General features: G+C 56.6%; 5 protein-coding genes across 5 annotated transcripts; 2 read left to right on the forward strand and 3 right to left on the reverse strand.

Annotated features, from left to right (window-relative positions):
* Positions 1-1,718: 1,718 nt before the first annotated feature.
* N656DRAFT_762774 (glycoside hydrolase family 31 protein) lies at positions 1,719-4,549 on the reverse strand. Its single transcript, XM_064813274.1, has 3 exons — positions 4,348-4,549; positions 4,144-4,298; positions 1,719-4,073 (listed from the first exon to the last, which is right to left on the reverse strand). The coding sequence occupies exons 1-3, from the start codon at positions 4,361-4,363 to the stop codon at positions 1,941-1,943; spliced, it is 2,304 nt and encodes a 767-aa protein (XP_064665363.1). The 5' UTR covers positions 4,364-4,549; the 3' UTR covers positions 1,719-1,940.
* Positions 4,550-5,123: 574 nt separating this feature from the next.
* On the forward strand, positions 5,124-7,664 carry N656DRAFT_741192 (glycoside hydrolase family 3 protein). The gene is made up of 2 exons (XM_064812814.1): positions 5,124-5,553; positions 5,616-7,664. Exons 1-2 carry the CDS (start codon positions 5,157-5,159, stop codon positions 7,556-7,558), a joined length of 2,340 nt encoding a protein of 779 aa, XP_064665364.1. The 5' UTR covers positions 5,124-5,156; the 3' UTR covers positions 7,559-7,664.
* A 221-nt stretch (positions 7,665-7,885) lies between these two features.
* N656DRAFT_784941 (uncharacterized protein) lies at positions 7,886-8,754 on the forward strand. Its single transcript, XM_064816272.1, has 2 exons — positions 7,886-8,597; positions 8,647-8,754. Exon 1 carries the CDS (start codon positions 8,200-8,202, stop codon positions 8,551-8,553), a length of 354 nt encoding a protein of 117 aa, XP_064665365.1. The 5' UTR covers positions 7,886-8,199; the 3' UTR covers positions 8,554-8,597; positions 8,647-8,754.
* Positions 8,637-10,062, reverse strand: N656DRAFT_832827 (uncharacterized protein; the record flags this gene model as incomplete). The annotated part of the gene is made up of 1 exon (XM_064818672.1): positions 8,637-10,062. The coding sequence occupies one exon, from the start codon at positions 10,060-10,062 to the stop codon at positions 8,689-8,691; it is 1,374 nt and encodes a 457-aa protein (XP_064665366.1). The 3' UTR covers positions 8,637-8,688.
* A 369-nt stretch (positions 10,063-10,431) lies between these two features.
* On the reverse strand, positions 10,432-11,693 carry N656DRAFT_784942 (lytic polysaccharide monooxygenase). Its single transcript, XM_064816273.1, has 3 exons — positions 11,478-11,693; positions 11,074-11,415; positions 10,432-11,006 (listed from the first exon to the last, which is right to left on the reverse strand). The coding sequence occupies exons 1-3, from the start codon at positions 11,530-11,532 to the stop codon at positions 10,720-10,722; spliced, it is 684 nt and encodes a 227-aa protein (XP_064665367.1). The 5' UTR covers positions 11,533-11,693; the 3' UTR covers positions 10,432-10,719.
* Positions 11,694-12,321: the final 628 nt, after the last annotated feature.

The following is a 12,321-nucleotide window of genomic DNA, read 5'->3' on the forward strand; positions in this document are numbered from 1 at the left end:
GCTTCGGTAGTCTGGTTACCCCATACCCGATTTTTAGTCATTTCTTTACCCCTTTTTTCCTACATTGTTCACTTCTTACTGATTAATCTTTGCTCCGAGATCTCCACATGCAAGTTGATTCCGCCCCTCCCGAGTCCCGAGTTCAGAGTCCCTTTTCCGCCTGAATGGGCTTGAGTCAAATCTGATACTGCAAGATCACTGCATCTCTGGAGTTTGACTTAGACCCAGTCACACACAGGTGTCCCCCCTCCTTAACCGCGACTATCCGGAAAGAATCAGTGATGGGCAGAGCCTTGCTCAGTGTTTCAAGGGCATAGTAACCACTATCTATCTAGTAATAGGTATTGTACCACTATCTGTGGCTGTCCCAAATAGGACGAGGTGCTAACCACTTGGCGCACATATGCAGAGGCCCTGGTTCATCACTTACATGCCGTCACTTACATTATTGGAAGGTTACTGCAAGACTTAACGCATTCCTCTGCCTGGCTAGCACCCTCTTGGGCCATGATCAACCACCTCTTCAACTTGTTCAAAATTCCCCCGCCGTTTTCCTGTGTGTTGTGACGATGAGGCATTGCACAGGCCAGCGGCTTGCAGCATGGCCACGCGTGCATCAGACATGCACAGAGAACTCTGTACTTATAATGTGCCTCATGTTATGTACTCCCGTCAACCGCTGCGCCGCCGCGCCGCATGCCGCCGCATCAACTCCGAGCCGCCAACCGCAAAACCTCCCGGACGCCACAGCGGAGATAGTGCAACCCAAGTGCCCAAACCTTGAAGTAACCCCCCCCCCCCCCCCCCCCCCCCCCCCACGAGCCGTGTTTCTCGTCACACATTGTCGCCTGCTTCATCTCATCGACCGGGAGGTGCCCGGCGAGTGGCAGAAAACTGAAGCTAACGCAGCCATCAATATGATTACTGCTTCTGGTCACAATCCTACCAGGCTCCAGTTCCCACTGTTTCCACAAGCTGTTTGACCACCAAGTTCCCAGGCTGAGAGATAATTTGTAGTACCGCGGTTTCCGAGGCCAGAAGTGCTGCCAGGTTGATCAACACTATGAGGCTTCAGGTTCTACGCCATTGTCATCAGAGTCTGCTTCGGTGGCCTGATAATATCCGGTCTTTTACCTTTCCGTTATGGCATTGGAAGTCTAGGAACCTTCCCTCGTCCATCATAACCCTGGGCCGGGCGACTCCCTATCTTACCCCGCCGCCTTTACGCTACTACTACTACTACATGTAATTAGCAGCTGTTCACACCTCCTCGACACAGGTGTGGCCGGCGAGATGACCACCATACCCCCTCATCTAGCACGACTCCTCTACCTTGATGTTCCCGGTCTGTAGCATCCTCCTGCGGGTGAGCTCTTACTTGGAGATGGAGTCTCTGGGACGTCTACCTTAACAATAAAACCCCTTATCGACATGTACTTAGTAGAGACGGTGCTGACCTCGCCTCGCTAATAGCTATGGTGCTATGCTCCCATATCCCTCCGGATTGTAGCCCGAAAGAGACCAACTGACACGGACTTGACACACCAAGTTCTACCGATAGCGGGCCATCCAGAGCATCGGCGCCAGCCTTGGCATGCAGATGAGCTTGCTCTGCATCCAGCTCAAGCTTAAGGACAGGCCGGACTTGTTCCGCTAGGCATTGCACTCGTCATGCGGGTAGTCACGCGTGACCTTGATGTTCGGGGTCATAATGCGTGCTACTATGAGGGCTACACACTTCTGTGTCCGCCTTCGTCCAGTCACAGCATACCCCCTCTTGAGATATCCATTAGTGATAGTGTGGTAAGCTAGGTGCCTATGTGCCGTTTTTATCTCCGTCCTGGGCGGCATGTAATTACTACTAGACAGTACTAGTAGTCCTCTCCTCACTTTCAGCCTACTACTAAGCAGTGGTGCTGCACCCCGAGTCCACCGACCCCCTATTCGCTTACAACCTTGATCTCACAACCACCCTTCAGCGCCTCCTTTCCCGTAATTTCCCCGTTCTTCACCTCCAACACGCCCGCCGTCTTGCCCTCACTGTCCACCAACACCGCCTTGGCACCCTCACCAGCAAAGTAGCTCCTGACCTCCACCTCGCCCGTGTAGTCGTAGACCGTCCTCGTCTCGCCCTCCTTGCCCAGCACCAACAGCGTGTTAGGCCGCACATAGAGCGGCAGCGTAGCAAACGAGTGGGTCTCCGTGTACCACGCCGAACCAGCTTTCACCTCCCCAGTGAAAAAGTTCGTCCACTTGCCCGCAGGGAGGTAGAACTGCACCGTGCCGTCCTCCTCAAACACGGGCGCCACCAGCAGACTATCACCCAGCATAAACTGCCTGTCGAGCGTCCACGCCGTCGGGTCGTCCGGAAACTCAATACACATAGCCCGCAGGCTCAGCGGCAGGCCGTCGCGCACACATTCCAGGGCCTGGGAGAAGAGGTAGGGCATGAGGCGGGCCTTGAGATGCGTCCACTTGCGCAGCGTGGCCGAGCAGCCCTCTTCAGACGTATCATCGTCGTCGACGGTCCAGGGCACGCGGTATGAGTTGGACCCGTGCAGGCGCGAGTGGGAGCAGAGAAGACCAAACGCCACCCAGCGCTTGTAGATCCAGGGCGGGGGGTATCCTTCGAACCCGCCAATGTCGACGCTCCAAAAGGCGAAGCCTGACAGGCCCAGCGACAGGCCGCCGCGAAGCGACTCGGCCATGGCCTCGGGGGTCGACTCACAGTCGCCGCCCCAGGTCAGGGGGAACCGCTGCGTCCCCGCCGTGGCGCTGCGGGCGAAGAGCACGGCCTCGTTAGCGCCGTAGCGCTTTTGCAGGGCTTCGTAGACAAGCTTGTTGTAGATGAAGGCGTAGTGGTTGTGCATTTTCTTGGGATCGACCGAGTGGTCGAACCACTGCACGTCTTCAGACGGGATGCGCTCACCAAAATCGGTCTTGATGCAGTCGACGCCCGTGTCAAACAGCTTTTCCATGCACTTGACGAACCAGTCGCACGCGGCCGGATTGGTGAAGTCGACAATCCCCATCCCCGTCTGCCACAGGTCCCACTGGAATACATCCCCGTTTTTGCGCTTGAGGAGGTACCCCTTTTCCGCGGCCTCAGCGAACACGGGCGAGGCCTGGCCGAGGTACGGGTTGGTCCAAACGCACACCTTTTTCACGACGCCGTCGGCCTTGAGACGGGAAATCTGCCCTTTCGGATCCGGGAACATTTCCTGGTCAAACTCAAAGTCGCACCACTGAAACGCCTTGAGCCAGAAGCAGTCAAAGTGGAACACCTCAACAGGTATATCGCGCGCCTTCATGCCGGCCAGGAACGAGTTGACCGTCTTCTCGTCGTACGACGTGGTGAACGACGTGCTGAGCCACAAGCCAAATGACCAGGCTGGCACTTTTCCGGGAAGCCCCGTCAAGACCGCATACCTGCGGAGCACGTCGCGCGGGGTGGGGCCGTAGATGAGGAACCAGCGCAGGCGTTGGCCCTCCACACTCGTTTGCACACGGCAGCAGCGCTCGCTGCCAATCTCGAGCTCGACGCGCTCGGGCGTGTCGATAAATACGCCGTAGCCGCGCGAGCTCATCCAGAAACTGACGTTCTTGTACGCCTGGTCCGACGACGTGCCGCCGTCGGCGTTCCACAGGTCGACTTTCTGTCCGACCTTGTTGAAGGGCCCGAAGCGTTCACCGAGGCCGTGGACGGACTCGCCGACGCCCAGCGTGGTCTGGGTGAAGATGTAGTGCTTGAAGTTGCGCATGTCGGCGATCTGCATAGGCGTGCTCGGCGCAGGCGTGTAGGCTAGGCCGACGGACCGGTTGAGGAGCGTGGTCAGCGACTTTTTGGCGTTGTTGGTTGGGTGGAATGAGATGGCAAAATCGTGTGGCTTGCCGCTGACGGTGGCCGAAAGACTGCCGGACGACAGCGTGGTGCCGTGCTCGGTCGTTGACACTTTGGCATCGACCTCGGGCCGTCCGGCGGGGTACAGCTCAAAATCGGGGCCGCGGCGGAGGGCGCCCTGCCAATGCGTTGTCTCGACTGAGATAACACCGTCAAACGCAGCCTCGATGTCCTGGGCATTGCGGCATTAGAGACCTTATGTCATGTGATGCTGAACTGGATCGGCATCATCTGCCACTTACAATGCTGAGGGTGCTGAGATTCAACGTGTCGCCCCGTGTCATGACCTTGCGTGTTGGACACAGGAGGCTGATTCCCTTGCCCGAGGCCGTCGGCGTGATGCGGTACACCTCCTCGGCGTACTCGATCCGCACGCCCTCGGCCACCAGCCATTGTCCTATTTTCGCTTGTTAGCTCTTGCTCTGAGAAATGGGGGTAGAACCTACCATCACGGAACCTCATTGTCGATGATGCTATCAATCTGTTATGTCAATATGTGTTGGGTCGCAGAAGGTGAGTACTGGGTAAGGGGTAAGTATGTGTCTTGAACTCCTGAAGCCGCAGAGTGACCGTGACATGAAGCTCCAGTCTTCAAGTTCTTCAATCGTCCCTCGCAAATACCCTAACTTGAGCCAGGACCCTTTCCACCACGTGCACTGCAGTGGAACACACCATCTCATCTTCCAGCTTCCAGTACCCGCCGCGATATCCGCACGTTGCCGTCGACGGCCTTGGCACCCTGGCCCTTCGGGTACTCGGGTCAATGCCCAACGAGAAGTGATTGGTGGAACATTCGGCCGAAAAGACCGAATCCTTCCACCCACATGGCATGCACATGCCCTGCCACACAGTATGGCCCACACGGCCCTGCCCTGTGGAGGTTTGCTGGTTGCTAACCTGTGCATCTGATGGCCATGGCCTTCAAATTCACAGAAAACCTGGTGGTTACGATGTTGATGACATGGATCTGGGGATCTCCAGCTTGGCATCGCGGCCCGCCAGAGCCGTCGATCGGCTCGGTGATCGGCCCTGTCGATCACTTTCCCGATTCGGAAAATTGTCCACTTACACCGTCGATACCAAGACGGCACCTTGTATCCCGACATCACCTTGTCTTTGCCGACCGAGGCTCGAGATGTTATGGTATATATCACTCGGTGACCTGAAGATGGTGTGTAGTATCTGTCGTGTCATGGTCGACGACTGACTCGACTCGGCCCTAGCATTCCCAGCCCGCCCCCTAGGAGCCACAAGAATGAAGCTCCTGTCTTCTGCGCTGCTTCTTGCAGCGGGCGTCCTCGCCGCCGACAAGCAACGGCCCAGCCTCCAAAATGCCCTTTACAAGAACACAAAGGCCCCCGTCGAGGCTCGCGTAGCCGACCTGCTGTCGAGGATGACCATCGAGGAGAAGGCGTCACAGCTTCTCCAGGGTGATATCCGCAACTGGATGAACGAGACGACCGGTGCGCTCAACCAGACCGGCTTGGAATGGAGCACAAGATACAGAGGGAGCTCTTTCTATGTCGGCGTGGCCGCACCCAACGAATGGATTGCCAAGAACATCAAGATCGCACAGGAGTATATCCAAAACAAGACCTACCTGGGCATCCCGGCCTTTGTGCAAACCGAGGGTCTCCACGGGTTTCTCGCTTGTAAGACTTCATCCCTGTGTTAGAATCAGAATACCTGCTAAGGCTCAGGGCCAATGCCTCAGTCAACGCCACCATCTTCAACTCGCCCATCGCCATCGCCTGCGCATGGGATCCCGCCTTGGTCCAAGAGATGGCAGCCGCCATCGGCAAAGAGGCCCGCGCCATGGGCGTGAACCAGCTCTTTGCGCCCGTGGCAGATCTGGCCCGCGAGCTCCGCCACGGCCGGGTCGAGGAGATGTACGGCGAGGACGGCTACCTCGCGGGCGAGCTCGCGCTGGCCTACGTCAAGGGCGTGCAAGCCGCCGGGGTCAGCGCCATGGTGAAGCACTTCGCCGCCTTTGGTGCGGCCGAGCAAGGATTAAACACAGGCCCCGTGCACGGCGGTGAGCGCGAGCTGCGCACCACTTACCTGCCATCCTACAAGCGCGCCATCATCGACGGTGGCGCCCTCTCCATCATGACGGCCTACCACAGCTACGATGGCATCCCCGCCGTGGCCGACGCCCACCTGCTCACCGACATCCTCCGCGACGAGTGGGGCTACAAGTACTACACCATGACCGATGCGGGTGCCTCGGACCGTCTGTGCAACGACTTTCGCATGTGCGCGTCGAACCCCGTCGACAAGCAGGCCGTCGTCCAGTACATCTTACCCGCGGGCGGCGACTCGGAGATGGGCGGCGGGTCGTACTCGTTCCAAGAAATCCCCGCCCTAGTCTCACGCGGCAAGATCGATGAGAAAGTCGTCGACCGGGCCGTGGCGCGGGTGCTGCGCGCCAAGTTTGAGCTCGGGCTATTCGACAACCCCTATACCGGCCTCCCCGCAGAGGAAATGAACAAGGTGCTCAACGCGCCCGAGCATGTTGCTCTAGCCAAGAAACTCGACGAGGAGTCCATTGTGCTGCTCGAGAACCGCGACAACCTCCTCCCGCTGCGAAAGGACGCTTCCATCGCCGTCATCGGGCCCATGGCCCACGGCTTCATGAACTACGGCGACTACGTCATCGCCAATTCCTCCACGCGCGGCGTCACCCCGCTGGACGGCATCCGCGCCGCCGTGGGCAGCAGTGAGAAGGTGACCTACGCCAAAGGCTGCGAGCGGTGGTCGACGTCCCAAGCCGGCTTCGCCGAGGCAATCGCCGCAGCCGAGTCCGCCGACGTGGCCGTTGTGGTGGTCGGGACCTGGTCGCGGGACCAGAACGAGCTGTGGCAGGGCCTGAACGCGACAACGGGCGAGCACGTCGACGTGAACAGCCTGGACCTGGTCGGGGCGCAGGAGCCGCTGGTGCGGGCCGTCGTGGCGACGGGTAAGCCCACCGTCGTGGTCTTTTCCTCGGGCAAACCCGTCACGGCGCCCTGGATCTCGGCTCACGCCGCAGCCCTCGTCCAGCAGTTCTATCCTTCGGAGCAGGGCGGTGCTGCCCTGGCGTCGGTGTTGTTTGGGGATGTCAACCCCAGCGGTAAGCTCGCCGTCGGTTTTCCGCGCAGTGTGGGTGACCTGCCCGTGTACTATGACCATCCGAATTCGGGGCGGCCGGCGAATCCGGATGCGGGTATGGCGTATGACAATGGCACGCTCGTTTTTGGCCACCAGTACGTCCTCGGTGATCCCAGGCCGCTGTACCCGTTTGGGTATGGCCTCAGCTATTCGAGCTTTGTGTATAGCGACGTCGCGGTGGACAAGAAAACGGTGGGCGCCAGGGATACTGTGACGGTTAGCGTGACGGTGAGAAACACGTCGCAACGCGACGGCAAGGAGGTGGTGCAGGTCTATGTCAAGGACGTGATCGCCAGTGTTGTGGTGCCCAACATGCAGTTGAAGGGCTTCCAGAAGGTGCTCTTGAAGGCTGGAGAAAGCAAGCGCGTGAGCGTCAAGATCAACATGCAGGATCTGGGTGTCTGGAATGCGAGGATGAAGTATGTCGTCGAGCCGGGCGAGTTTATGTTCCTTGTCGGCGCGTCGAGCACCGACTTTAGGGGCAATGCCACTGTCACGCTCAAGTAATGAAGCTATCGTGCAGTTAGCACTTTCTCCCATGCGTTGCGTATGCCACGCCGAATGTCTTGCAATGTCCCGATCAATCCGTCAAGATTATGCATAAAATTCAAGGTGTGGTAGACAAGAGTGAACAGACCCGAATATGGAAAAGTTGTGTTGGGCTGAGACGCGTGATTTCACCTTCTGACGCGAACCTTCCATCGCGTCTCTGGTGCACGCTGGGGGTCTGACGGGTAGATCTGTTAAGAGGGGTAGTCGAGAGGACGATTTTTGCATACAAAAGTTTTGGTTGCACTAACAGACAACGCCCCCAGTACCTAAACGCTGGAGGTACCACGCTGAAAACCCTCTCCATCATCAACCCACACCCGGCATTACCTGGTTCTTGCATGCTGGGCTGTTGTGTACGGTCTCGTTATCACATACGACCTTCTCGCTTTCGCCTTCAACGCTTCCAGTGCAAGGCTCTCCAAGAGCGTTCAAATTCTTGGGGTGCAGCCACCAGAAAGTTCAAAGATCGACGAAGGTTGTGGTTGCCCGGCTACGAAACTGGGGGCAGGTTAGAGGAGCTTTGGGTACTCGTCAGGGCTTCATAATCGCCATCTGCCCCACTACTTTAGAGGACCTACGGGCGGGACTGAGTCCTAATGACCTGGTGGCCAAGGTGTGGCAGTTGCATGCTGCCTATGGGAGCGTGGGTGTCGTCTGTTACCTTTGAGGAAGGAACAAAGGAAGGCTTTTTGAGCAAACCTAGTTCAAACCTAACATGGAAGAGCAGGGGCGCACATGTCACTCACCAATCCTTCAACATCACGGATCTGCAGCGCAGCGCAACTCATTTCGGTAGCTACAGACCTACTAAGGCTACTAGTGTAAGGTATCTTACCTCACTGCGTGGCACACAATCAGCTCCCAGGACGCATTCCATCTCACCTCGCCGTTTCCCCAATGCTCAACTGCATGATCGCTCCAGTTGTATTTACCTCTCTCTCCCTACCTAACCTACCGTCAGGGGCAAGCCATTCAGTACAATATCCATTTCTGTGTATGTACGGAGTACCCTAGTATGCTCACAGCTCACTAACCCATCTGAGATCTCATGACTCGTCATTTGATTCGTCTTCACTGTCAGGCTATCAGTCCGACCGCTCACTACGCAAAAGCAGGGGGCGAGGTCTAGAAATGCGTTTCCTTAGTACGGCATAAAGACCCAATTCGTCAAGTGGTGGTGTCAGCTCGACCGGACAATTTTTCTTCGCCAACAACCTCCTCGAGCTCAGAGCCCTAGGTGGCAACGCGACATTTCGGACGGGCCGATATGGCTTCCTTCCCGACTTGCGGTTGATTACCCTGTATGCCCCGGAAGCTAACTTCTGGTTCACGTTACGGGTTAGTTCCGCCAAGTACCCGTCCAAAAACGCTGCGTATTGTTTTGGAGCCCCTTCACAGGCTTCAATGACTTCCTCAGCTGTGAGGTCCCCGAGGTCGATTTGCTCACGCGACACGGTGAAGGACGAGTCCCCATCTGTCGAAGTAACAGCTTCGCCCGGAGCAGGCATCCTCCCAAGTGCGGTCAGACACAAGCCAATGTGTTTCATCATGAGCTTGTAGCTCAAGGCCGCGTGTCTCTGGAACCGCTTGGCATTGGTTAGATGCGCCTTTGCTCCGACCAAGTTGGCGATGGCGACGTTCGTATGAGCGGTAAACTCCCGCAGGCCTGCCGGAGTGGTCACGTCATGCACCGATTTGGCACATTCTGCCGCGGCGGCTTGAGCATCTCGGAGCTGCTCCTTGAAGTTGAAAAGCATCTGCCCAAACGCCTCAATGTATACCCGGCATTTTTCTAACGAGTTGTTAGGAAACCATGGCCATTTCTCCGACTGCTCCTCCCCCGACTGCTCCTCGCCCGACTGCTCTTCCTCTTGCTGCTCCTCCCCCGACTGCTCTTCCTCTGACTGCTCTTCCTCATCCCAGTTGTCCACGTCGACCCAGTCGTCTGGCAGCCTGAAGTCCACGTAGGGCCACTGATCGGGCGAATAGAAGAGGTCTGCCGGGAAATGGGGCGGCTTGGGGGGATCAAGATCCCATCTGGGCACGTCCTCGGGGAGACCGATCTTTTGCAAGATGCGCACCCGACTCTCTGGTTCCAGAACCTGGTGCAAGTGGCAGTACCTGTGCGATATGAAACGGTTGGGACAATCCCATTCGGAGTCTGCCTCCAAGCTCTCCCAGAACCAGTTGCATTCAATAACCTGGTACCAAAGTACGCAGCAGTCGTGGTAAGTGTGAAAGCAGTAGCCCGCGTAGAAGCAATGGTTTGGCTCAGGCTGCGGGTGGCTGCCCAATGGCATTGGTTCCAAGCTAAACATGCGTTTGCTGTGGCCGCATCTGCACTGACGGGCCACGCCCGAACTCCTGTAGTCACCCTCACCATTGGTGTTGAAGAGGTTGGTCGCCATGCTCGGCGCCACGTCGTGCAGAGTGAAGTGCACACACCGGATTCTGCACATTGTCCTTTGTCGTTTCCTGTCTTGGCTACTGCTATGTAGTACTTGGCCCGGCTTCGCTCAGCTTGCTTGCTTATTGCTTACCTCAGAACCTACCTTGTTAGCTTTCCTTGTTGAATGCTCTGCTGGTGTCGATGTAGATGAAGATTGACGGAAGGGGAGTTCAGGGGCTGGTGTCGGCAATTAAATACTAAATGACAACAACACATTGACACCGGGCGATGTAGTAACTCGGCGGGTGTTCTATTCGTCCGCTAGTATTCCGGAAAAGACTCTAAGGGACTTCGACACAAACCCATTATCCGTCGTCTTCACATTTGTTTCCACCTCTAAGATCCTGTAGTCAAGGTGAATCCAGATAGCTCTGGCTTTGTCCCATTGTCATTGCTTCAAGTCGAGTTCTTTCTGTTTCTATTAATAGGTCATCCATGCCTAACATAAGTATTATTTCTACAAGCTGGGGCAAGTCGTGATTCTCAACTCAGAATACCGGTAAGCAGCTCAACGCATATGCGCTTGACGTAGGTAACACTCAGTATATACAACTCGACACCTCATAGTATCACATTCGCAACAGAAGTACCTATATACACTCAAGAGTATAATTTGAAGTGCCTCGTTGAGACTGCTCAATTCCATGCCAACATCCCATGAAGCGTCTCAGCACGTCTCAACCGGCGGGCCAGGCGGCGTGTAGCTGGTCGGCACGGGGTAATAGATGTTGATCATGATGCCGGGGTGGGTGGCCTGGTAAGCGCCGGGGAACGAGACACGATTTTTAGGGCTCCATGTTCCGCTGCCGCCGCTGACGCTGATCTGGGCACACGAAATGTAGAACTGGGCTCCGCCAACGCCGCTCGCGCTGTGCAGGGCAATGTGCTCGGCCCGGAGCAGGTACTCGCCGTTCTGCAGGCAGCGGGGGATCGTGACGGGGATGGAGCGGGCACCTATTTCTGAGTGTTAGCACCATTACCGGGCGCGGAGGTGGTTCTGACAGTTTTATCTGTGACATACCCTGTGAAGGCCAGGTCATGCTTCCGCCCAGACGGGGCATATCTTGGTAGATCTTGGACCAGACTTGGCCCTTGCCGTCCCAGTTCGCGGCCGTCTTGCCAGCGGGGACCTTGGCAATGTAGACGGCCATTGGCCCCGGGTGGGAAATGGATGCCTTGGCGTTGTAGTTGAGGGTGGAGCCGGCGGTGACGTTGTAGACGCCGCTCGCCCCGGTGCCGGGGTTACGCTCGTAGCACCGGATGGCGTCTGAGTTGACGTCTGTCACTGGACCATTGCTCTGGTAGTTGGACGTAACACGGACATATTGCCAGTCGGCTGTGTTGGCGATGCTGGGGAAGGTGTCTGCAAAGGGTCAGTCAGACTGGACACTGGTTAGGAGGTGGCAGGGAAAGAGCTCAGCTCACAATGAGCCTTAGCGGCAGCCAACAAGAGCAGCGTAATGGCAGCTGTCAACTTCATCCTGACGGGGTCTGAAGAGATCGAAACCTTTTTTGAAAGACGCCAGGGACAAGATTGCTAGGCTTAACCAACCGGGAAACTCTTCAGAGTCCATCTTCCACTCACCCGGGTTTGGTGGCTGATATATTTATACGTAGTCTACGGAGCCTCAGGGGCATCCATATCCGTGCCGAATTTGACATGAACGGCTCTTGTTCGTTCGTCATTGCACAGGGCCATTGCCGCCGAGGCGGGTAAAGGGGCAGCGGGTAAAGACACCCCAGCCAAAGCAGCCACTTGGGATTTGTCTGCATATTGGACCTGACCCTTGGCCTAATATCAGAGTACCATAATTTGACTAGGCCACGCTTCCACCTGATCCGGGGTATATTGGAACTTGGCCCGGGTTCTCTGCGTTGAGGAACCTGGGGCGCGTCGCTTCGGTTGGCCCCAGCCTGCCGGCAGTCGAATGCATATATCTGGCCAAGCGCCAATTTCCGTGTCCAAGGTCATGCGCATGCGAATGCCGGCTTCGCCTTGTAAGTTGGGCGGGACTCCTTGGGAGTCTCCCAGAGAAGCACTCTGGCGCCCGAAGCTAGCAGCATTCAAAGTTCATTACTAGTACTGTAACCTTGGTAGCCCTCATGCCTTGGTGTACATGTTTGCAACCCATGCATCATTCTTAGATTCGTTCGCCCACAAGGATACCTGACATAGGTAAGGTAAGGTATCTACTGTAGGTATGAGAAGGGGAATCTCTAAAATTACTAGCATCGTCACAACTCGCCTTAGCATGTTAGTTTGGTAATT

The sequence above is a fragment of the Canariomyces notabilis genome (assembly GCF_033297395.1).
Source record: "Canariomyces notabilis strain CBS 508.74 unplaced genomic scaffold N656scaffold_38, whole genome shotgun sequence".
Classification (NCBI taxonomy): domain Eukaryota; kingdom Fungi; phylum Ascomycota; class Sordariomycetes; order Sordariales; family Chaetomiaceae; genus Canariomyces; species Canariomyces notabilis.